A 23759-nucleotide genomic window follows, 5' to 3' on the forward strand; every position below is an offset into this window, starting at 1 on the left:
ATCTTATTTTACTGCATTATCATCTCTAAGCTCCTTGAGGGCAGAAATTTGATCTCATTCAAGTCTATATCTAGCCTTAGCAACTTGCACAGTTGCGGGCACAATATGGCACCAAATGAATGTTTCGGAATGGGTAAATGAATGTCTGAGAAGCAGCATCTTGGGCAGAGACTATCACCCGACACTTCCATCATCTAATTCCCCTTCTGATGCTAGAAAAGAATTTAAATCTGGGGGCTTTTGTAGTCTATCCACAAAATTTCAATTGGAATGTGCAATTGAAGCAGTCACATAAAACTGGTAAAGTCTGGGACGTCTGTTTAATCCTCCACTTCTCATAGTATGGAGCCCACCAAAGATTTTGAAAGTCAAATGTATATTTATTCCACAGAGGAAACTTTATCAACCAGTGCAAAAGTTTACTGGCACTAGCTGGTGATATAATGGGTAGTTTAAATCCTGCTAACTGCAAATAATTTTTCAACAGTGTTTATGATTGTGGTAGAGTTTAGTGAGGCAGAAGTACAGATAACATAAATATTTCGACAAAAGCTGATTGTACTGGAGCCATAAATAAATTAGACCCAGTTTGTAAATAAATTTAGTTTTTGCCAGCAAACATTTATAATCCTCTCTTGCTGCAAACGATAGTAATTTATATAGAAGAGGTCCTGAATGCCTTTCTTTAAAAGTCAGTTCTCATTAGGAGGTAGTGCCTGGTGCCCGTCAAGTGTCTTAGACTGTGTGACTCAATTAGACATGAAGGATACTGTACAGACCACCTAATGCTACTAGTTATTGTACATGTTGATAATGACAATTTCCAGAGACCATACATAGTTTGGTAGTCTATGAAGTTGTCATATTATATCATTCCCTTAAATACCTAGCTTGTGTTACCACTTAGCAATGTTGAAATTACCCCCTCTCAAATCATAAGTGCTATTTAGTGTGTGTATACACATATGCATAGCACATCTGTTCATATTTTTCTGAAAACATTTTTTATCGAAGTGTATAATGTTTTCTCAAATTAAAAAAAAAAACCTTCCTTTATGTTTTTCAGTGACATTCCATCCATCCCCATGGTTTTGAATGGTTTTACATTTAATGTGAGGTGGTATTGAGAAACTCAATATGGGGGCCTTTAGAGTTTGAAATGGGGGCAGAAAATCGCACTCCTTGGAACCATCTAAACGTATTTTACACTGAAGATGCTGTATTTGCAATGAGGCCAGAGTCCAAGCTGAAATTAGCCAAATCAAGGAATGTTCCCCAGCATCATTTTAAGATCAGAAGTCATTGTTGTCTTTGTTACCAAGCCTTGTGAGAATAAGGACCATTGTTCATTTTCAAATAAAACCTAATTTTGAGACTCTAACAAAATTTCCTTCTTTTGGGCACTCTCTGCTCCTTATCAAACCAAGAGTGTGGTCAGGTTAGTGTTCTATTGCTTGTTCACATTCCTTTTTACTGGCAAGCCATTGCTACAACTCCCTCTTCTGCCAGACATGCATAATTATTTTCTTTTCTTTATGTAGGACTCCTGGCTATAAAAAAGCTCTTCTGTTTTGTAACAGTCGGGAAAGGTCTGCATCAAGTCAGCTGTGAGAATGAATTTGAACTTACATTTACCCTATTTATTCACTTCTGCACACCTATCTTTGTTTACTATATGGTACAAAATAGAGCTCAATCTCATTTACTTTCTGATCTTCATCTTTTGGGGGTTGTTTTGAATATTTTCACCCAGTTTATCTTAGAATTCGGTCTCCTTGCTGCAAAATGTGCTCCCCCCCTTAACTTGTAGCTCCTGAGTTTTGGTCTCTCCTTTGGAGGCAAGAAGGATCTCTGCCAAAAGCCACCAAGCCACACTTAGGTAATTATAATAAACAAGGTGGGCCCCTCATTTCACATGCAGAGCTGAATGAAGCAGAGCTGCGGTCGAAGGGATCCCAATTGCTCCTCCATTAGCAGTGGCACATTAATGCGCACTCATGCTCCCCTCTCCACCCTTTAAACACGTTTTTTTTTAAAGGAAGCAAGTCAGGTCACTCTTTAGCGTGTGAAGGACGGCAGCTTTCTTCTGAAACCACCGTCAACAACATAAACAAATTAGAGGTAGTAAACCACACGTTCTGCCCACACGTAAACCACAGTCTTCACCAGAGGGCAGTCTACTTAATGTGAGAATAACAGCCCAGTTTTATAAGCCTCCACTGGGAATAAATTCCAGTTTCACTGGTTAGAGCAAAGTTAGACAGCCAGAGTACAGTCTCTCCGAGGTTACATGTTGGGAGAGATCAAACCAATTCTCAAAGTGTCTTTCCAGGAAACATATTTTATAAGCTTTTGGTACACCAAACTTTGACCATCCTTTGGTTGTCATTATGTAGAAGTGGGATTGCTTGAGTGGACTGGACCTGGGGCTGAACTTGTCCAGTGTGCTTATTTTATGGATGGGAAAACAGGGACTCCAAAGAGCTCCGCCTCTCAAGCTCTGACTCTCAAGGTTACTGCGGGCACTGGAGACGTATTACCGAATCCAGACCTCCATGTTAGGGCCTGTACCACTCCTCTTTCCCCAAATGTGAATGGCATAGTTTACAACCCCCCATCTTGACCCATATGGGAGTTGTAAAATATACTCTATACCTTCCTGATGTTGATATGCTTCCTTTCCTGACAATGGTTAGTCCTCAACTAATGTGTCCAGCCCTAAACTAATGTGTTCCGTCATCAGTAAATTCCTGCCTGTGATAGTCTTTTCTTAAATACCTGTTTAAACAGTAATTTAGATAAGAGCGTCCCATCTGTGTGCAACAGGAAATGCCTGCCTTCTTTCAGATACGCTGGCAAATAATTACTGTAGATATGGCTTGAATACTGAAAGGCTGTACTCTGGTCATTTCAGACTGCCTGAGGAGTAACCACCCAGTCTACTGCGACATAATTTCAGGGCATTTCTAGTTTACTCTAAATGAATCTGAAGGAAAAATCACTTTGAGGATATAAAAAGCTTACGAGAAAAGCCATCAGGTCAAAGGTTGCCAAAAGTCCTAAAAATTTGTGTTGCTAAAAGAAAGTGAAGGCACATAGTTATAATGTAAAAGAAACTCTATCTGATATGTGATAAGTCTGTCCTTACCTGGTCATTCCAGTAGGTATTGGTGCTCATAGCTCCCTAACAACAGAATAAGCCAAACATTAACCAGATCATGTTTTTCCTTGGAGTAGTGCTCACAGAGTTTTAATGTCTTTATTTTAGCTATTTTAGATTCTGTCAGTAGACACCGAAGGGCTTTACTGATACCTAAACTGTGAATTTTCTAGCCACTTTTTTCCATAACTATTTTAAAAAAAGCTTAGTTCCATCTCTGAAGAGGAACTTTTGGAAGTGGCCAAACCCATTTCATAATAGCTTGGAAGCTACCAGCTTAATTCCCAAACCATACTTATTTAGTGAAATGTCTGTGAAATTCCTAGGAGAGTAGAGAAACACTTAACCAGATTTGAAAGCCACAGGACAAGCAAAAGGTATGCCACAATCCTATGAGAAAGATAAATGTTTGTCCATTGATTTGGTCCCTTTCTTTCTTTCTTCTTTTTTTTTTTTGTGAGGAAGATTAGCCCTGAGCTAATCCTCCTCTTTTTGCTGAGGAAGACCGGCTCTGAGCTAACACCTATTGCCAATCCCCCTCCTTCCTTTCTTTCTATTCATGGGGTATTTTTTGCCATCTCCCTTGCTACTAGCCACACTCTTCCATATTTTTTGGGTCTTTTAGACAGCCCAGAAAGGAAATATTTTTAGGAAGCACTAGGAAAAAAAAGTTCCATAAGGAAGAAATGGAATAGCATGGTACAAGGAAGTAGCAAATACTAGAAGTGCAAGGAAGCTTAGAAGGTCATTAAAAAAAATTCCATGTGCCAAACAATGTTGATAGATTATTTCACAAAAATAATGGTCTTTGGGGACATGGATTCTACAAATGCAATCCAGTGTCAAAAGACTCCATGGAGGTCTATTTTCTTGTCAGCCTTCTGTGGAGGCAGCACGTTCTGAAGACCATGTCCATCAGCAGCTTCCCATTCAACCAGATGCCTCTGTTTTCTAAGCCTGCCTGTACCTCCAGACCCTTACAGTCCTTCAAAGCTAGTTTAAGTCAGTTTTCTGGAAATTCATTTTCCTCCCCCTTTTTTTTTTTTTTTTGTGAGGAAGATCAGCCCTGAGCTAACATCTGTGCTAATCCTCCTCTTTTTGCTGAGGAAGACCGGCTCTGAGCTAACATCTATTGCCAATCCTCCTCCTTTTTTTTTCCCTAAAGCCCCAGTAGATAGTTGTATGTCATAGTTGCACAGCCTTCTAGTTGCTGTATGTGGGACGCGGCCTCAGCATGGCCAGAGAAGCGGTGCGTTGGTGTGCGCCTGGGATTCGAACCCGGGCCACCAGTAGCGGAGGGTGTGCGCACTTACCCGCCAAGCCATGGGGCCGGCCCCATTTTCCTCACTTTTACTAGTTTTCTTTCTTTCTTTCATTGGGATCTTAAATTTCATGATTTTGGGGCCATTCTCACAGAATATTCTGCTGGCCAGTTCACAGCCTCCTTCTTTGTTCTGTGTGTGCATCTGGCCTTCCTTGGGCTCCACCCTTTTCCCCAAGCCCAGCACACATTGATTGGTTGTGTTGCTGGTGCACAAGAGCTGGCTCCTGAGGTCCTCTGCTTTCTCACAAACATGCTGCTGTAACCACTCTGGAATGGTCCTAACAAGGGAAGAAGAGCATGTCCGTTTTGAATTTTGGAAGGAAATTGATGTCTTCCTCCTCCCTTCCCTGCCCCACCATTAGCAGGCACCGACTCATGGACTCGTGTTCATGTGCTCACGTCCTACTAAGAGGTCCCTCGTGGGGCTTTGAGGTTTGGCAGCGCCTCCTCTCCTCCTAGAGCTGGGCACGCATCCTCAGCTCTCAGCCACGTGTGATCCTTCCTGTCTGCTTGAAAGTTGGGCACAAAGTACTGGCGCTTCGGCCCAACCTCTTCTTTAGTAGCAATTAACCTTTACTACAGAGCTTCCTTTGAAGTTTGCTCATGTTTTTATTACAAAACTGCAATGAGGAACATAATGGGGGGAAATGTCTAAATTTCTGAGTTACCTAATCTGTTCAATTCCCTAGCTGGTCTCCTCCTGGCAGTTGTTTCATGTAGTTATGATCTCAACCAGTCTGCCTGAGATCTCAAACCATGTTTCTGTCTCAGCCTATTTTTAAGATTATTGAGCTATAACACACGCACACACACAAACTGCAAATGCACATGGATGTGTGTACGATATGCATATGTATGTACAGCTGAGTACAAAGAACTGATTTCTTGTTTAATGCCTACAGAAGTGTCTTACTTTATAGTCAAACAATGTAGATATGCTTCTAATATTAATATTAAACTGTATTTAGTTGCCAAATATTTTCTATCAATGAAGTAATGTGAAGAGTGGAGAGGAAAATTATTTATGTTAGTATTACTAATGATAATGCTGAGTGATAAGTATTATGACGGGTACTGAATTGCTATTAATGGTGAAACTCAGGATTTTGGATGGCATCTGCCCAGAAGATTTGCAGTTAAACTCGGCAGAGAGGCCAAGTGAAACAAATGGTGAGTTATATAAAACCCACAAAAAGAGAAGGCATTTTAGGCCAGCCTTGCAAATAAGACCCAAAGAATTACTAGTGAAATGGCTTTTTTTTTTTTTCTTAGCCTGCCGTTCACAGGAGCTCAAATAAATGAAATCATTTTTCTCTGCTTTTCACTCAGCAGTAAATCATTGGTAATCCAGGGTTGGTAGAAAAGCAACTATGAAACTCAAAGAAAATACAAGAGAATCTTTTTTTTTCCTTAGGATAGGTAAGGACTTTCTAAGAAAAATGTAGAAATCACAAAGGGAAAATAGACTTCATTCCATGAAAGTTAAAATTTTTATACTACAAAAACCCCATTAAAAAACCAAATGATAAATGATTTACTGAGAAAAGTCGCAAAAATTATATCAAAGGGCTAATTTCTTTATTATTAATAAGACAGACTAATAAAAGCCCAATTAAAAAATGGACAAAAACAATGAACAATTTGCAAAAGGAGAAATATGAATGACAAATAAAAATGCTTAGTCTCAGTAACCTCTGAGATGTGATTTAAAGCAATAATATACCACATAATCTTTTCCGTTGTATTAATAAATTTTAAAAACAAGACATAATAATAAATGCCAGTATGGTTGGCAGGAGTAAAAGTTGGTATACATCTCTGAAAAGCAATCTGTCAGTACTCATTAAGCTTTCTTATAGGAATCTAACCTAAGGAAATTAAAATGGATGAATATAAATATTTATATGAAAGGATGTTCATTCCATGGTATTTATGATTTATCAGAAAATTAGAAGCAACATAAATAAGCACTGTCAAAATGGTTCATTTTTTGTGGATTCATATAATGGAATATTATGCAGCAATTAAATGTAGTTTTAGAAAATATTTTTTAAACCCTAAGGAAATGTTCATAATAAAATAGCAAGTGAAAAAGCAGAAAAACAAGCTAGTCACATAGTATGGCCACAATTTTGAAAAAGCAAACAAACATTAAAACAGATCTTTAAAAAATAAAAAAGCAAGTTGCCTAAGAGTTACAGGGAGGACTGGATTTTGACACCTGAGTTCTGGTCTCAGTTGACTTTGTATATACTGTTTAGCATCCTTGAGTATCAGGTTCTAGATTTGCAAAATGGGAGATTATTCTTCTTACCATGGTTTCCTCACTGGATTGTGAGTGTCAAAATAAGAAAATACAGATACATCTATGGAAGTTTTTATCATCGGTATTATTTCTGCAATTTCCTCTTTGCAGATTCTTATATATTTTCAAAATGGAACTCTCCTCAAGTAGAAACGTATGTTAGTTATTTAAAGTCATAGAAATAAATCTAATCTAATCTAAGTGTGGGCTCCTGTTTGGTCTCTGGGAATATTAGAACACAAAATTTGAATCAAAGAGGTTGATTTCCAAGAGCGTTTCCCAAGTCATTTGCCTCAAATCCAACAATAAGCTTGTCTTTCTGTCCTCACTCAGTTAATGACACACCTAAGGGATGCATAAAGGAAATTCCAGTAGCAGGCAACTCAACTCCAAGAAGTTACAAGGGTTATTTATCTTTATGGGACCACTGATGTATATAGCACTTCTTACCTGATACTTACCTATTGTAAATGTGCCCAATCTGTCAGTGCGGTATCTGAGCAATACTTTAATTATCTGTAGTTATAGCTCAGGGAAAGGATCTACCAATTTTTTTCCCCAATAACAGAGACTTCATAGAGATATGATAATTGAGGTAGTTTGTCATTTAGATGACATATTTTAGCAGCTTTTTGGATTGTTCTTGAGTAAAGTACATGGAGGCTTTAGTGTACTTTGGTTTATGCAAATATTCAATGCAGTGTGATAAACTGCATTTGCTGTTGAAAATTTCATAATGCTAGATTACACTGAAATATTGTTGCATTTTGATACGTAAAACTCAGCAATTTTATATTTCCATTTTTTTTTTTGTCACCACAGCCTTTTCTTATGTTTAATTCAGATGATACTAGACTAACAGTGGCTTGAAAACAAATTGCCTGGATTTGCATGTACATTTAATGCCTGCATGTGGATGAATAGGACCATGAGTTTTTCTCTTGGATTTGCTTTACCTATATAAGTTGTTCTTTAGGTTTAATTGGAGTTTTTTGCCTTTGTAAGCAGAATTGCATTCAGGCTTTAAATTCAAATTCTTCTGTACAGCAGCCTGGGCACGCATGTGTATTTTGTCTCCACAGGAATCGAAATCCAAACGCACTGGTTTAAATTATGCGTTGGGAGAGTTTGTGGGTAACTCAAAGGTCATGGGGTCAGCTATGCCAGTGAGAGGGCCCAGATGGGCTTGTCTCTATCTTTTTTTAAGATTTGAGATCACTTTGATGGAACTGACAGTATGACTGATTTAACCCTTTGAGGAAATAGGGGAAATTTTACTGACTTTTAATGGATAATTACTGGAGGAAATAGTTCCATTCATTTGGATACCTTTGTGTTTCCTGCTGCTTACATGGACAAGTCTATAGATTACACAATGTCTTCCACTGTATAGCACTTACTTCTCAAGAAAAACAAAATCTTCACAATGGGTGATAAATCCCTTTAAGAATCTGTAAAGTAACTTGGTGTTTGCAGTAGTTGAATGCTATAATTCTAGAGAGAATTTTTAAAATGTTTTTAGCTGTATCAAGAGTGTTAGTTAACTTTTGACTCTAAGGTAGAAGTGCAAAATCTCCTTGAAGGATAAAATTAGATAGATTTTATCAAGAGTGTTTGGACCCTGAAGTATATTTCTCTGATAATATTTCTTTGGGACATTATTAAAATTGTTCTTTTGATGTTTGGCTTGGGGAAAAGTTTGTACCCTGTTGTGTTCTATTTCTATGGGTTTAAAGCTGCTTTTCATGAGCAAAATACTTTCTTATATTTGGTAGAAAAATGTTGATTTGCTTTAATAGTTCAATAAAATTATATGTTAGGTTAATTATCTATTTAACAAGTATTTATGAAGCACCTTTATGCAGATCACTTGAAGAATTCCTAAGAGGTGTGAGTTCTGTGTCATCCCTTCAAGGGCCTATTTCCTAGTTGGGAATAAAAGAATCATTCATCTTAAACTCTAAGCAGCAATGCATGGTATTATTTGATCAACAGACTGAGGTGGGAAATCATGCAGGAATTCAAGGAAGAGGCATACTTATGTTAAATGGGATAGTGAGGGGACAAGTTGACCTGTGAGGATGACTAGAAGTTGGATGGGCAGGGGAGCAGAGATAGGATAACCCAGCAGGAAGAACCACAGAGGAAGTTCTCACTGAGCTCGAAAGACAGGGCTAAGCTTATTCTGGCCTGGAGGCTTCTATTGAGGAGTGTTGAGAATCAGAGAGAAATGGAGAATGGGTTTAAAATCAGAGAGATTTTATTTCAAGTCTAAGAACTTTAGATTTTAGCCGTGGACACTGGGAATTATTGGAGGCTATTATGCAGGAAAATAGGTGTGCCAGGAAGATAAATCCAGCAGCATTGTATAGGCTCAGTGTTGAGGGATAGTGGAAAGAAGCCATAGGTCTGGAGACCCATTTAGGGGACTGTTAGAAAATTCAAGAATGAAAATGCAGATTGAAAGCATAGGATGAAGGTAAAAATCTTGCAAGAAGAATGGATAGCATTTAATGACTGAATAGACTGGACGATGAAGGAGAGAAAATGTCTGTTATTTTAGACCCTTGAAGACGGATAATTAGGGGAAAAACAGAATTCTTAATGGAAATGGGAAATTGGGCAGGAGACTCAATTTGAGAGCAGATGATAATGTACAAGATTTTGGATATGCTGAAGTGATAATCTCATAGGTATAAGCTTGAGTCCTGGAGCTCCAGTCTATGCTTGGTTAAAATGGCATTATCTCGTTGTTTGAATCAAGAACCCAGCATCTAATTAGAAAGATACTTTTCCATGTACTATCACTTTGCTCTTGACTAAATTTTAAGAGGAATCAGTACTTGATGGGCAATTATTAATGAGCGTTATAGTTAATTAATTGCCATAATGAATCAGAGAAGGAATTGGGGCTAGAACTCAGGTTTCCTACCCTCTAACCCAATAAACTATCTTGGAAGACTTTAATAATTCATAGAACTGCAGGGTTGGTAGGATCTTAAAGGTCATCTAGTCTAGCCACCAAGCTGAAGCTAAAATTTTTCCACATCATCTCTAACTTGTGGTTATCTCGACTATATTAGAACCCCTGTGATGGGAACTGGAAGTAACCTATTTTACCTTTAGACCGCTCTGATTGAAATCTGGTTCCTTATAATTTTAACCCATTTTTCTTAGTTGTCCCCTTGAAGGTCTATGAATCAATCAAATCAGATATGACTCTCAGGCCATAATCCTAGTAGATAAGAAACAAGTGTTTATTAGTTTTAAGATAGCTGAAATCCCCTTCAACTGTGAACTGGTGGGAAATTCAAGTTCAGTCACTATTCTTTATCCCACAAAGTTGCATAACGGTCTTAAAGTCTGCAATGGGCACTCATTTACTCTAGGTGTGGCGGCTGTGCTGCTTTGGAGAGTCCTTAAAGCCCTGGTTCTGAGTGTCCAGACTCATAGTTACTCTACCCTGCTATCCCCTCAAAGGTCTTGCCACCTCCTCCAGGCCACTGCTCCATGCAGAGGCCCTCTGATCTCTGATTTCTCAGTCTGGAGGAAATTCTTTTTTTGGTGCACCCTAAGGTACCACTCTTCTCTCTTTCCCCTCTAGAAAACCCACCCAATTTCTTTAATGATTTTAGCTTTTACAAATGTCCAGGGGAATCACGAGCTTCAAGTAACTTGAACTTTCTGCTCTGGATAAGTTACTGAGGCAAGGAAATACCAAGGGCTTGGCGATGTGTTTGAAATGGGGAAGGAAAAATAGAGAAGGAACAAACACAAATTAATATTCCAATAAATAATTCTGCCACACAAATTTAAGCCTTGTTGCACATGGCAGCCTTTGGAATCTTGGGTGACTCTCCTACAATTCTGTCCAAGATACCGTTGCATGATACAATTTTCCAATACATTGTATAATGCTATCAGCTCCCAGTTTGTCATGGTTTGTGGGGTTGTAGGTACACACGTGTTTACTTCTTATCTCTGCTTTTTTCAGGCCAACAATTAAATTGTTGATCGTTTCCCAGCTGGGTAATGGATTGAGCTGGCCCATGAGAATATTGACAGTTGAAGATTAGCTCATTTGATTTATGGATTCACCAAGGATAAACCACAAAGGCAATAATCCTTCCTTCCCTCCCCTACCTGTGAATAATAGAGATTTTAATGAAGGCAAATTTTAACAATGGTCTTCTCTATTTTGTCTTCAAATAACAACATTATGAGATAACTACCCAGCTGTGGAATTTTGTCTCTTCTATATCAATAGGAATTCATGAAGCTCCTATTTATTCACAGGTAATGAGTGTATATATGGCAGCTACCCTGAAATTCCTTTGGAAGAAATGCCAGATGCAGATGGAGTAGCCAGCACTCCCTCCCTCAATATTCAAGAGCCATGCTCTCCAGCCACATCCAGCGAAGCATTCACTCCAAAGGAGGGCTCTCCTTACAAAGCCCCCATCTACATCCCTGATGATATCCCCATTCCTGCTGAGTTTGAACTTCGAGAGTCAAATATGCCTGGAGCAGGACTAGGAATATGGACCAAAAGGAAGATTCAAGCAGGTGAAAAGTTTGGGCCTTATGTGGGAGAGCAGAGGTCAAACCTGAAAGACCCCAGTTATGGATGGGAGGTAAGAATATATTTTGAATTAACACATTTATATATTTTCAGATATGTAAAGAAGAGATTAATTTTTTTTAAATGGCCATAAAATAAGCAAATTCCATTTGTGGCAAAGTGTCTTCAAATAGGTCTTTAAGAATGAACTCCCTTACAACCTCACTTCTTGACAGAAACAAAGTATTGTCTAAAGGTATAGCATGATGGAAGAGAACTCAACCAATAAGGGTCAAAGAATAGTATCAACTTGAAAACATCCTAAGGAAATAAGTATGGTTTTTATAGTTAACATTTGGAAACATTGTATATGGCCACCCTTATAATATGTGGCATAAGCAAACAACTTCATTATATGATGTGTTCATTGTATTTTATAGTTTCTTGAGGGGGGTGCTTGGAAGATTGGAGGAAACATTTGTTTTCTTCATTTTGTGGCTATGAGTTAATTTGGTTTTACTTCCGTTCTACATGTTCATTTTGCTCTGTGTTCTTCTAATATATTTTGCCCCACTTGTGACAACCCTGCTTTGATTCTACATGCTTCTAGAATGTGAGCACTGTACTGAATTCTGTGATGATTCTTTATGTCCAAATTGATTTATGAGTAATTCATGCATTAAAATGACAGCAAAAAACAATGGAACGCTAGTTTCAGCTATACATTTCATAGAACCATCTGACAGTATCTAAGAATGAAAAGTTAGGGTCTAATTACAAAATCTAAATAAATTTTATTTCAATAAGAGCAAGTAACAATGTTATTCTTCTGAGTTTATAATTTTTGTACAGATTCAGTAGATATATATACTTCCCATTTATTTTTATAACTTGAAGACTTTCATGGTTAAATCGTAGCATCATAATTTCTGGAAAGTCTGATCTATATCTGAAAAACTCGTAGGCGATTTCTATATGGGCAAGAAAGTGTTTTTTAGAGATGTGATTGACCTTTGGTTTCATAGTATTTCCGTCAGACAGAAATCGGATAAACTAGATTTATTTTGGTATGTTCTCAATATTTATGATCATTAATAGAATATCTGGTTAGCTTTTAAAATAGAAATAAATATGCATTGCCTTCAGGACTTAATTTCAAATTTTTGTCCTGTTTCTTTATATGTGTCCCCTTGTGAAATCTGTTCAAAATGCCGTACTAAAACCAATTCTTGTTCAAATTCTGAGGTACCAAAAATTAGGATCTGGATTTGACATGATTATAAGGAGAAATCCTTCCTTAGTTTTGTTCTTAGCCACAGCTCTGGTAACCTTGTGGTTTAGCTACATTACCTTTAGACACGTGTATTGATAAGAGATTTTTAAAAAATCACTGTAGCATTAACTGATTTGTGAGTTGAATACGTTTTAAACCAACTGCGTACGAACTTTACGTCATTATTGTTCACCTTAAAATAGTGGCTATAAACATTCTAATAATAAGTAACTCATTAAACTTTTATTACAAAATCTCTTGAGTTAACAAGTGCAGTACTGCTCGAGATTATCCAGAAAGCTTGGAATAAACCAAGGCTTAATAGTGAAATCATTTTGGAATTACAGTGTTGGTAAATGCGGGACTCTGACTCTTTAAACAGGATACCTATGGACTGGGGGATGAACCTGGGGATAATTCTGCATTTAGAGGAAATTTAAAAATAATTATTTTTTTCTCCTTGGAGTAAAATGTCTTCAGTATATACATGGGCAAATACTCACCTTGAGAAATGTAAAATGATTCTTTTCTTTATGTCAAAACCGAGTTGTTTCATTGCTTGGAATTCAAGATACCTCTATAAATAGTTTATGCCTGTTTGGCTAAAGATCACCCATTCCCTCTCTGTCCTTCAAGAATTTAGTTGATGGTCAATAGTTGATAGTTTTCTTTCTCATGTTAATGGTTGCTCTCACTTTTGAGAGTGTGGACTGTCTGCTTTAGATATATTATGAACAAACCAGAGAAAGGGCTTTTTGTGTGTGTGTGATTTTGGCAAACTTGTTATCCATGGAGGAGCAGTTGAGTTCTTGACTCTGGTGTTTTGTTTTTTTAATCTTACCCTAGTTAATATAAAATCCAATCATGATCAACAAAGGCATTTTCACAAAGGCATCTTACCCTCCTTCTGCGTGCTCATTTTTAATCATTCTTGTGTCATCTTGGCCCTCACCTGTACCTGATTTTCTTCCTGTTTGGTTAGACAGATAATTGTGATTAACGAATGTGACCTCTCTTTTTTGATATTCCTTCATTTTTAAAAATGATGAATTGAAGGAGAAAAAAAAAACCTCTTATGTCAGGGAAAATAAACACGAACAGAGGAAATCCAGATTCAAACAATTATTGAGTGCCTACTATGCATCAGGTTCTGTGCTAAATGTTTCCCCTACATAAACACAGCCTATCGTAACTGAACAAATCATTGCTATCTTCAGTACTATCCTTGATCTTTTCTCCCTATGAAGCTCCCTTCCTTGTGCATTTCCTGTATACTAAATTGCATTACCATCTGTCCAGTTGCTCAAGCCAAAAAATGGGTCATCTTTGACTCTACTGTCTCCCATACCAACCATGTCTGATTTACAGTTCCTATGTTCTATCAGGCCCCTAATCTTTGCACACACTTGTTTCCCTACCTGGGAACCTCCTTTTCCTTCCCATCCTTAGCAAGTTTCTGTTCATTCTTCAAGTGCTCTTCTTCCGTGACACCATCCTCACCTTTCTAGTCACAATTTAGTACTGCTTAAATTTTGTCCCACCATAACACTGGGTAAATTTATTTACGAAAGACCTTAAAGCATTTTATAGCATTCGAATTATTTGCCTAGCTTCCCTAATAGAGCAATATTTCCTTGCGAGTTTACATAGCTGTATCCTTTAATGTCTTGATTGTGTTCTACCTGTGGTGTCTGTGGTGCTATTTAATGCTAAGTACATTATCTGAAATAATCAGACTGTGTTTGTCAGCTCATATTGCTATAGCAAAATATATAGACCGGATGGCTTAACCAACAGAAATTTATTTTCTTACAATTCTAGAGGATACAAGTCCAAGATCAAGGTTCCAGCTGATTTGGTTTCTGGTGAGGACCCTTCCCGGCTTGCAGATGGCTGCCTTCTTGCTGTGTCTTCAATGACCATTCCTTAGTGCATGTGCACATGTGCATGCATACACACATACACACACACATGCACACATAGAAAGAGAAAGAGAGAGAGCACTCTGGTGTCTCTTCTTATAAGGACGCTAATCCTATTGGACCAGGTCCCCACCCTTATGACCTCGTTTAACCATAGTTACCTCCTAATGGCCCTATCTCCAAATATAGTCACATTGGAGGTTAGGGCTTCAACATATGGATTTGGGGAGGATTCAAACATTTAGTCTGTAACACAGACATTTAACAAATAATTGTTCAATGGAAGAATGAGTGAAGGAATGAAAGAATAAATGAAAAGAAGAATGGATATAGGATTATGTGACTCTGAAGGAAAAAGCAAGGAGTGGGGGCTGAGATAGATTCATGGAAAAAGCCAGGATCTGGATTTTAGACATATGAAATCAAGTCTTAATTTTACCACTACTGTGCGATTCTAGGGAAACTACACAAAATCAGTTGGTTCCAGTGTTTTTATTTGACCAATGGCCACACATCATTAGGTATTATATAATTAAAATTAAGTAAAGAGATATGATAGTCTCTTCAAAGAAAGCGTTTAAAAGAGAAAGTTCAAAGATTATGTTGTAATTAGGGCCACCTTTCCAAACCCCATTTAAATAATTTTTTTAAAAGTTAAATATATTTCCCAAATAATTTTTTTGGAAACTCATTTAATTTTATATTTTAGAGAAAGAGGATATATTTGAAAATATGATTTACAGACCAAAATATATGGTCAGATAAAATAAGCCATAGATATCTAAAACATCATTTGTATGATTTCTCCCAAACCAGTATTGATTTAATAAAGAGAAACTTTTAAAATAATATTAGAGTTTGGCAGTGTGATTGCCTTTGTCTCTAAGAAAAAGATCTTCAGAGGCTGGGGAATACTTGATTCTCTCTTGGACTTGAAAGTAATTTGTGATAAAATGCTTTTTCTTAGGTTTAGAACTTTAGAGTTACTGATTGATTAAAGAATAATTTGAAAAATCCTGTTTGTTCAAGATGAGGGTCTTCTCATATGTTTCCTTCTAGAGATGACCGTTAGGTGATGACATGCGACTTGTGTGGCAGAACAGAGGGAAGCAGCCTTCTGTGTGAGATTTCCTAGCCTCACATCCTCTTCTAGGCTTGGTGTGCTAGTTGAGCGATTTGGGAAAAGTTACTTAATTTGCTGCCCCTCAGTCTATTTATATGTAACACGGTGATCATAATTGTACCCATCCAACAGGGTTGTTGTGAGGATAAAATGTGACGTGTGTTAAAAGCCTACCAGAGGCTTCCACCTGGTAGAGGAGCTCAGTAAAGGTGAAAAACAACAACCACTACCACAAAATCTTGGCTAAAATACAGACCTAGCATAGGATCATTAGAAAGGGCAAAGGCCAATTATATTTTATTTATTGATTTTCATAAATTATTGCTCTTTCTACCACTTCTTGTTTCCTAGAAGTTCACTTATTTCTAGGATGGTCTAATTATGCGACTCTAGGTTTATCTGAAAAAGAAGCCCTGATTGTTTCCTAACTAACAATTAAAACAAGGATTCAGGAGAGATTCATAAATTTCTTCTTAAGGCAAGGAGTTATTTAGGTGGCATATTTTTTAACAGTCTGAGATAGGTCATTGGAAAAAGAATGTGAAGTTTTGTTTCTATGGAATATTGGTGTTGAGTACATTTTCTTTGCGTATCTTTATTATTATTGTCATCATAAAATTCTGCAAGGAGATGTAAGTCAGTTGATGATGCACCAATTTTGTGCCAAAGCCTCTATTGTATCCATCTCAGCCAGAATTGCTCCAGATTACTTTGATCAGTTAAAAAACCAGGTATGAACTTAGCTTTTCTTTTTCTCCTCTCAAGCATACACATATTCAGACATAGAAAAATAATTACATGAGTGGACAGTAAATTTCTCTTATGTTCTGTTAAATAGATGGGGAGGAATAGGGGGAATAGATTGTACTGGAGTTATATTCATTAAATAATTTTGATGCAGTGCTTTGACAACACATTATGTTCTAGCACTGTAATCCTGAAATGTGATATTACAATGATGTGTGCCTCCGTATATCATTTCAAAAGAAATTGTTCTCACATTTGTAAGTTTGATTTTAGTTCTGCAGTGATGCCTTAGCTATGGAAATATGCAATCTATATGTTAACTGAAACATGAATGTCCATTAAAACAACAACAACCACATCATATTTTCAAGATACCTAACAACTGAGTCAGGGGGCTGACAAATAATGCAAGTTTGGTAATCAAGAAAAATAGGGTAATTTGAGATTTTAGAGATATGCATCAGATATCTTTGAATGGCAATATTTCTCCCCTATTTCCCTCTAGGTCTGCTTGGGCCAAAAATGAATTTTGTCTGGTTTGGCATTGATTTCAGAGAAAAACGTTTACTTGTTAATGAGAAAGCAAGTACACTTGACAAGTTTCATATTCTTAAAGGTAGATAACATAAGAAGTGAGGACCGTTGTCTTAATAATTTTGAAATGAATTAATTCCAATAAAGGAGGAAGACTACCAAGTATCCAAAAGGGTGTCCTTAATGGGTAGTTAAGAAAGAGAAATGTAACCTAATAATAAATGTGTATTACCATAAAACCTTACGTTATGAAGTATTTATTAAGTTTTTGCAATATTATTTAAAAGATGGCAAATATAATTTGGATATTCAATTTTACTTTGTGAACGTTTAAGAACTGAGAAAATGCCAAGGGAAAAAGTGAGGTTTAGTTAATAGGACCCTGAACACTATTGTCACTGGGGCCCGAGAAGATGTTATAGATTCTCTTCAAATATAATGAAATCAAGAAAAGAGGATGCAATCTATTTTATTCATCTTGTGCTTCCAGCATACACAGTAGAAAATAAATCTCTGGTTGTTGAAAGAAAATAGAAGTTTATTTTCCTGAGCCACCGTGAACTAGTTCCAGTGTTGACCTGGGCTCAAGAGGGCCCCCTCTTTTCTGTGAAGAGGTCAGAAGTGCCCCTTCCCCCACCCACATATGCTCTGTCAATACCAGAGGCTTGCTCATCTTGTACTTTCTTCCATGAACGGTATTGATGTTGTTCAGCATGTCTCCTCATCTTATTGCCGTTTTGACAACTTCTAGTACTTCCAAAGTGTTGTCAGTGATGCGGGCAAGTCTGATATTAAAAAATTTTAAAAGTTCCCCAAGTATCAACAGTCTTTTGTTTTACTCTGCCTGCCTTGGTGATCGACTGGAATTTGCACGTGAGTCACTCATTTTTCAAAAGAATATTGGGTGATTTTCTTCCAGTTAGGAACTCTCATATAAATTGTTAGTATATCCCACAAAATGGACCAAAATGACTTTCTTTTATTGTTTATTCACCTCCATACTTGCATGATTATTGCTTCCCTCTTTAGTCACAAAATCAATAGTAGAACTCATGGGTTCAAAGTATGATATGTTCAGGAAAGATCCTCTTTTACTAGATTTGACAATTGGTTCCAGCATTGGTCAATCCAAGGCAGATGTTCTTTATAATGTTTTGTTATTCTAGAATACTTAGTTGGGACCACTACATCAGGTTATCCTATTCTCTAGGCTTCTTCCTTGGGGATAAGTTAGGAAGCAGTAGGAAGTAATAGGAAGAAACTGATTCAAATCTAGCTTAGAAGGATAAAGGAGTTGGAGCAGCTTCTTTCCTCCCTAGTTTGTGCGCTGGAGTAATATGGAGAGAATTTGTTCCAATGAGGACAAATAGGTAGTATGGGGAAATGGGGACCTTGAGGGGACTTGTATACTATTTCATTTCAGCAATTAAGAAAAATTTTTATTAATGTAGCATCTTAGCTTCTCAAAATTTATTTCCATTGATAGAATCATACAATAATTTTGAGAAGTACTTCTCTTTATACATAATTCTGTCCAAGAATTAAACAATTAATAAGTATTTCAGCTATAGGCAGCTATAGGAAAATTCAATAAATAAATGCTATCCTCATTTTTGCTCTGGTACCTCTTTTGGCCTTTCGTGATGTAGCTGAAGCTGAAGATCGGTCAAATACCGTATGCTTTTTAAGAGTATTTTCTACATGATAATTAGTAGGATTGTCAAGGCAAAAAATCACAAGGAGCAAGAAGTGGTCAGCTGTCATTATGACAAAGAATAATATGAAGAGACTTCTGTGTGTGTGTGTAGCAAATAGATACCAACAGCTACCTGTTAGCTTGTCATTTCTTTCAAGTTGATATTTGGTGTAATACGATTTTAGTACAGCACAAGAAATTTGACAGGGGCTGTGTTATAAAGGGACTTTTGCTTGTACCAATAGAAGGTGAACAAACATTACACAGAAATAGCTTTGCCTCACTGAGCGGCTCACACTGTAGCATGAGCTGGGTCCATAAGATGAAAGGAGAAAATCTCAGAGATGTCTTCTCAGAGGAACGTTTATGGCCAGGAACAAGACAAGCAGGTTCAGGAACAATTAAAACTTTAGTATTCTATGATTGTTGGTCATGCCACCTGCTCCCAATATTTACTACTTCTGGATCCAAATCCTATCACACTATTAAGTGTTTATCCCATCAGCTTTCCAATCAGGCTTTTATTGCACCAGTCAAATGCTGCCCAAGACACAGAAAATAATTTGTTTGTACCTCTTAACCTAATCCCCGGAAGTCAGTTGTAGAATGTCATCTGATGCAGAAACGATGTCTCCAGAACCCACACTACACAACCTTAGACAAACACACACACACACACACGCCTTCTTATGTTTTTTTAATTGATCATTTTGGAATCTAAATTTTGGATTTGGATTTTGAGTCTAAGCATTTTGGATGCTTGTCCCTCATGCTTTCTCTGTGTGACCCATATAAAGTGAGGCACCTTATGGTTCCACCCTGGCAGTCACTATAAAAATGAAAAAAAAAGGCCCAGTAACTCCTACCCCCTCCAAAAAAAAAAACAATCAAAAAACAAAATAAATTTTTTTCAGAAAGATCAAAGGGGGATTCTATTTATAATGTCCCGCAAAACTTAAATCCTTTCTCTCTGTATATCTCTGTCATTCACTTTCTTACTCTTTCAATATCTCACACGCCCAGCAGACACTGCTCTCAAAGACTTGCATCATAATCCAGGCCTCTGCCTTCATATATGTATATGTGTATGTATATATATATAGAGAGAGAGAGAGAGAGAGAGTATATAAATATATAATACATATCATATTATATAAATTATAATTATATAAATGTTTTTAATCACGTAGATAAATTTATGAATATGGCCTTTTCCCATTCTGTTATTAGCTAGTGTGGGTCACCTAGTATCTGGATTTGGCTAATAAGCAAGGATCAGCTGTTGATTCAGAAAAGACGACTCCTTCTCCCCTTGGGGGATGATGGGGAGAGGATGATGATGACAGACAACCTCCGCTCTGAAATCTCTTACTCCTGCCACACCAACACCTAGAGTTATCCTTACGCGTGGGAAATATGCATACATTTTCTATGACTATGGTTTTATTTTCTATGCCTTATATTTCCTCTGACTATTGGCCAGTCAGGTCATGTCACAGAACCAGGGGAGATGGGCCCCTTCGTGTCTCCTTCCAACTGGCTGACAGTGGTATTTTCCTGACACTGCGGCTGACTGCCCAGGCTTCCCAGGTGTGCCTGGCGTGGCCCAGAAACCTCAGTTGGTTGGCAGCCACAGGTGTGGGTGATTTTCTTTTTTCTTTTTTCATTTGTTTAGATTCTTGCGGTAGGAATTCAGCAGGTGTGTGATGCCAGCTTAGGATCTCCACCCTGGCACAGAGGCCAGCTGCCTTCAAAAAAGATGTTCCTGTTGGTCTCGCAACACTGCCAGCTTGAATCCTTTTTCCTGGAAACCTCACCCAAGGGCAAGACTCTGCCTAACCAATGAGTTAGAATAAGTTCATCTCAACAGATGAGCATGAAGAGTCTCCTTATATGAACCTAGTCGACAGGTAGGAGCGGGTTCCCTGGCTCAGCCTCCATTTTTTTTTTCTTTCTAACTTGAGCTGGTATCATTCCAATTACAGGAATATAGGAAATCCAGGACTTGGTTTTCAAAGAGATAAAAACCATGCTAGGATGCTGTTGTTGATGTATACATTTCTGCTCGTTTGATTGAGACTAAACAGTAGGAGCACGGAAGGAGAGTGGTCCCGTGCAGAGTTCTTCCATCTTCCTGCCATCTCCTCAGGAATTTGCTCATTCCAGGACCCAATCCATTCAGTAGAGGGCAAGGTAAACTTGGAGATCATTCCGGACCTTGTCTAGCTTTAGTGAAGGGGTCGGGGGGGAGGTTAGTCACAATAACGCTGAGGGAACCAGATAGCTAGAGAAGGAGGTAACCAAAAGCCATTGCTGTCAGTCTAAGGCCGCAGTGTGGGGCTGGGGCCATCGAACCTTTCCCTCTCCTCGCCCTCCTTAACCTCCCAAAGGACTTGCACTATGGCTTCTCTTGACGACGTCATGAAATCTAAAGAAATAGACACACACACCTTAAATTACTCAGTTTTCTTTTGTCACAGACCCTTGCCCAGTTTTTCTCTTTAGAGTCAAAATTCGAGTTTGTTTGATGTTGTTTTTACTTGCATATACATAATATAGGTGGGGGTTTGGGATGCAGGGAGGACACAAAGTGTTTGCCCTCTGGGCGCTAAACCTCTCAATATAGGCACTGGTCATCTATTCCCTTTAGGTAATACAAATGTGTCACAATGAAATGCTGACACATGTCAGAAGAGCATTTGTCTTGAAGGGCAGCAGATGGGATCTGTAAATCCTACTTGGGGGAAAGAGGTGTCACATGTGAGTATCAGATAGTGGACTAGTCTTTCATCCTGCATCTTAACATTTTACAATGTAGATAGTTATGTTAACATACATTTGATCTAACGGCATTAGCTGAAGAGAACTGATTGTAATAATCTGGAGAAGTAAACATTAAACATCATGCGTACCATTAAAATCAGTTTTACAGATGTTATCCTTTTGTAGTGGCATTTCATATGTTCGACTTTAACTATTGCTAATATATTATTTTAATCATGGCATCTCTTGAGAATCTAGTTCTTCTGTAATAACAATAAGTGGGATAAAATCCTTACACTGAGCTCCAGGGTTGAGAGTGGTTAGTCATATGTCCAGAATTTGATTAGAACTTACTTTATATCCAAGTCATTGTCCCCCTGAAGAGACGAGGAGGGATTAAAAATTGCTCTGTTGCCCAATGGATGATACTCAGAAAGAAAAAGAATTATCATTGTGTTTAATAAGAGAACTGACAAGCAATCATAATTCTTTCCATTAAGTAAATATGTTAGAAAAATTTATTATGAAATGACACATTATGCGAGCCAGGAATCTAAGATGACATCCTTGCATTAAATACGGTAGATGCCATTAAGGAAAACAGTCAATATGTCACTAAGCCACGGCCTGTAAAAATTAAATTGATTTGGTAAATGTAAGTAAGATAGATCTGTTTGCTTTCATCATCAATTTTGAGTGGGTGAACAGGTGATGTCACCAACCTGGGAGCGATAAAGATGCAGGACCATCTGGAAAGGCAGGTGATGAATGGGCAACTGCTTTTGGATAGTGACAGTGCTGTGGTACTTTGTCACTTGGGATGCAGTACTTAATAACTTTTCAATACCATCATAATAAATTTCACTGCCTTATTAATATAGAAATGGTGAGTTATTACCGTGATGGTGAGTGTAAATAACTGGAGATGCAGCCGTCAGAAGCTGATTGTTTGGGCATGTTTCTTTAAGCAACACAGTTGACTCGTGATAATCAACCTATGTCTATACCAGTAGAGTTTATTGCACTTGTCAAAGGAAAAAGTAGTATTATTCAAAATTATATGAAGTCGTAATAAACAAGTTTAATATATTATCAGACTTTTCCTGTAAGTTTCCAAACACGGGTCAGTAAATCATTTTTAATAATGTCTTTTCACGTAAAATAATTTCTTATGTAGTAATAATGTCCTTTCTTAACTATTAACAAAACGGTCGACTTCTTTGTATGTGTATTGAAGGGTATTTTTATTTGTACTTTTCAATCATTTTCTTTTGCAAATAAAGGGCTAAGGCAGGAACCGTAGAACATTTCATTAACAAGCTCGAAAGTTGCTGAGTACAGGCCATGTCACACGTTTCCATTTTAATTGAACAGATGTACTTAAGAGTAAACCACTGCAAACGAAATACAGACAAAATTATAAACACGTGTCACTAAGAAGTAGGCAGGAAAGAGCCTCTGATGAGCATCTGTGTGTACTTTATGAAGCCAAAGACTGCCACTTCATAAGTTTGTCACTGATGTCTCCAGTTTAATGAGCAGAAACAAAATATGTAGATAGGTGTAAGTTGAAGATGAATTACTAGATCAATCACTTAGCACCACTTGGGGTGTCTGTCATTGTGCAGTGAGAAAAATAATTAGATCTGGGATGCTGTTCTTCTTTATATACTGGGTGTTCAATCTGGGATGGAATATGGAAAACTTCCTCTTTCATGTCACTGTGGTCTTTCTATTGTTTCTTGGCCAGGCTGACTTTTAATTCTGACATTGTCTTTCAGGCTGCAGTCTGCCAGCCTCTTAAATGAAATGCCTCTCCACCATTTCTATTACTGCTGAAAAGAGAGCCAGCAGTCTATTAACAGGCAATAAAGTTCAGGAAGCCCAGGACTCATTTCTTGGGTCAGAGGTGAAAATTGCATACTAAATGAAACAAAGGTGTGCCTTGATCGCTTGAGAAGCAGCACCAGAAAGAACACACGTGTTGTTAGCCAGCAGTCTCCCACTTAAAGGGAAAGGGATAATAGTAATAATGTTGGCCAATGGAGTTAAGTACTCAGTTGAGAGAAATTATATCAATCTGACAAATACAGCCTTCACAGGAGATAAAGTCTCTAATGACCTTAAATGCATATATTTATCATTTAATTCAACAAGCCAATTCCCTTGGGCTTTTGACCAACGACATTTCCTCTAAAGTTTAGAAATTTTTTACTAGCCCAGAGAATAATAGCCATTTGTCAGATGGTTCCAAAGCTAAACTCAGTTGGAAGCAAAGAACAGGGGAGGGGAAAAAAAATGGCTGAGTCTTTCCACCTCAGAGAATATTAATACAGTTTTATTGATGCAAG

General features: G+C 37.6%; 1 protein-coding gene across 5 annotated transcripts in view; it reads left to right on the top strand.

The window, feature by feature from the left end:
* The window catches only part of MECOM (MDS1 and EVI1 complex locus), a 346247-nt gene that overhangs the window by 55161 nt on the left and 267327 nt on the right, over positions 1–23759 (top strand). For all 5 annotated transcript variants that reach the window (XM_058556392.1, XM_058556393.1, XM_058556395.1 and 2 more), the window contains exon 2: positions 11086–11423. In XM_058556392.1, the coding sequence (XP_058412375.1) occupies positions 11133–11423 (291 nt within the window). In that variant the 5' untranslated portion in view covers positions 11086–11132. The remainder of the gene's footprint in view (positions 1–11085; positions 11424–23759) is intronic.

This window comes from Diceros bicornis, chromosome 15 (assembly GCF_020826845.1).
Source record: "Diceros bicornis minor isolate mBicDic1 chromosome 15, mDicBic1.mat.cur, whole genome shotgun sequence".
In the NCBI taxonomy this organism is placed as follows: Eukaryota; Metazoa; Chordata; class Mammalia; order Perissodactyla; family Rhinocerotidae; genus Diceros; species Diceros bicornis.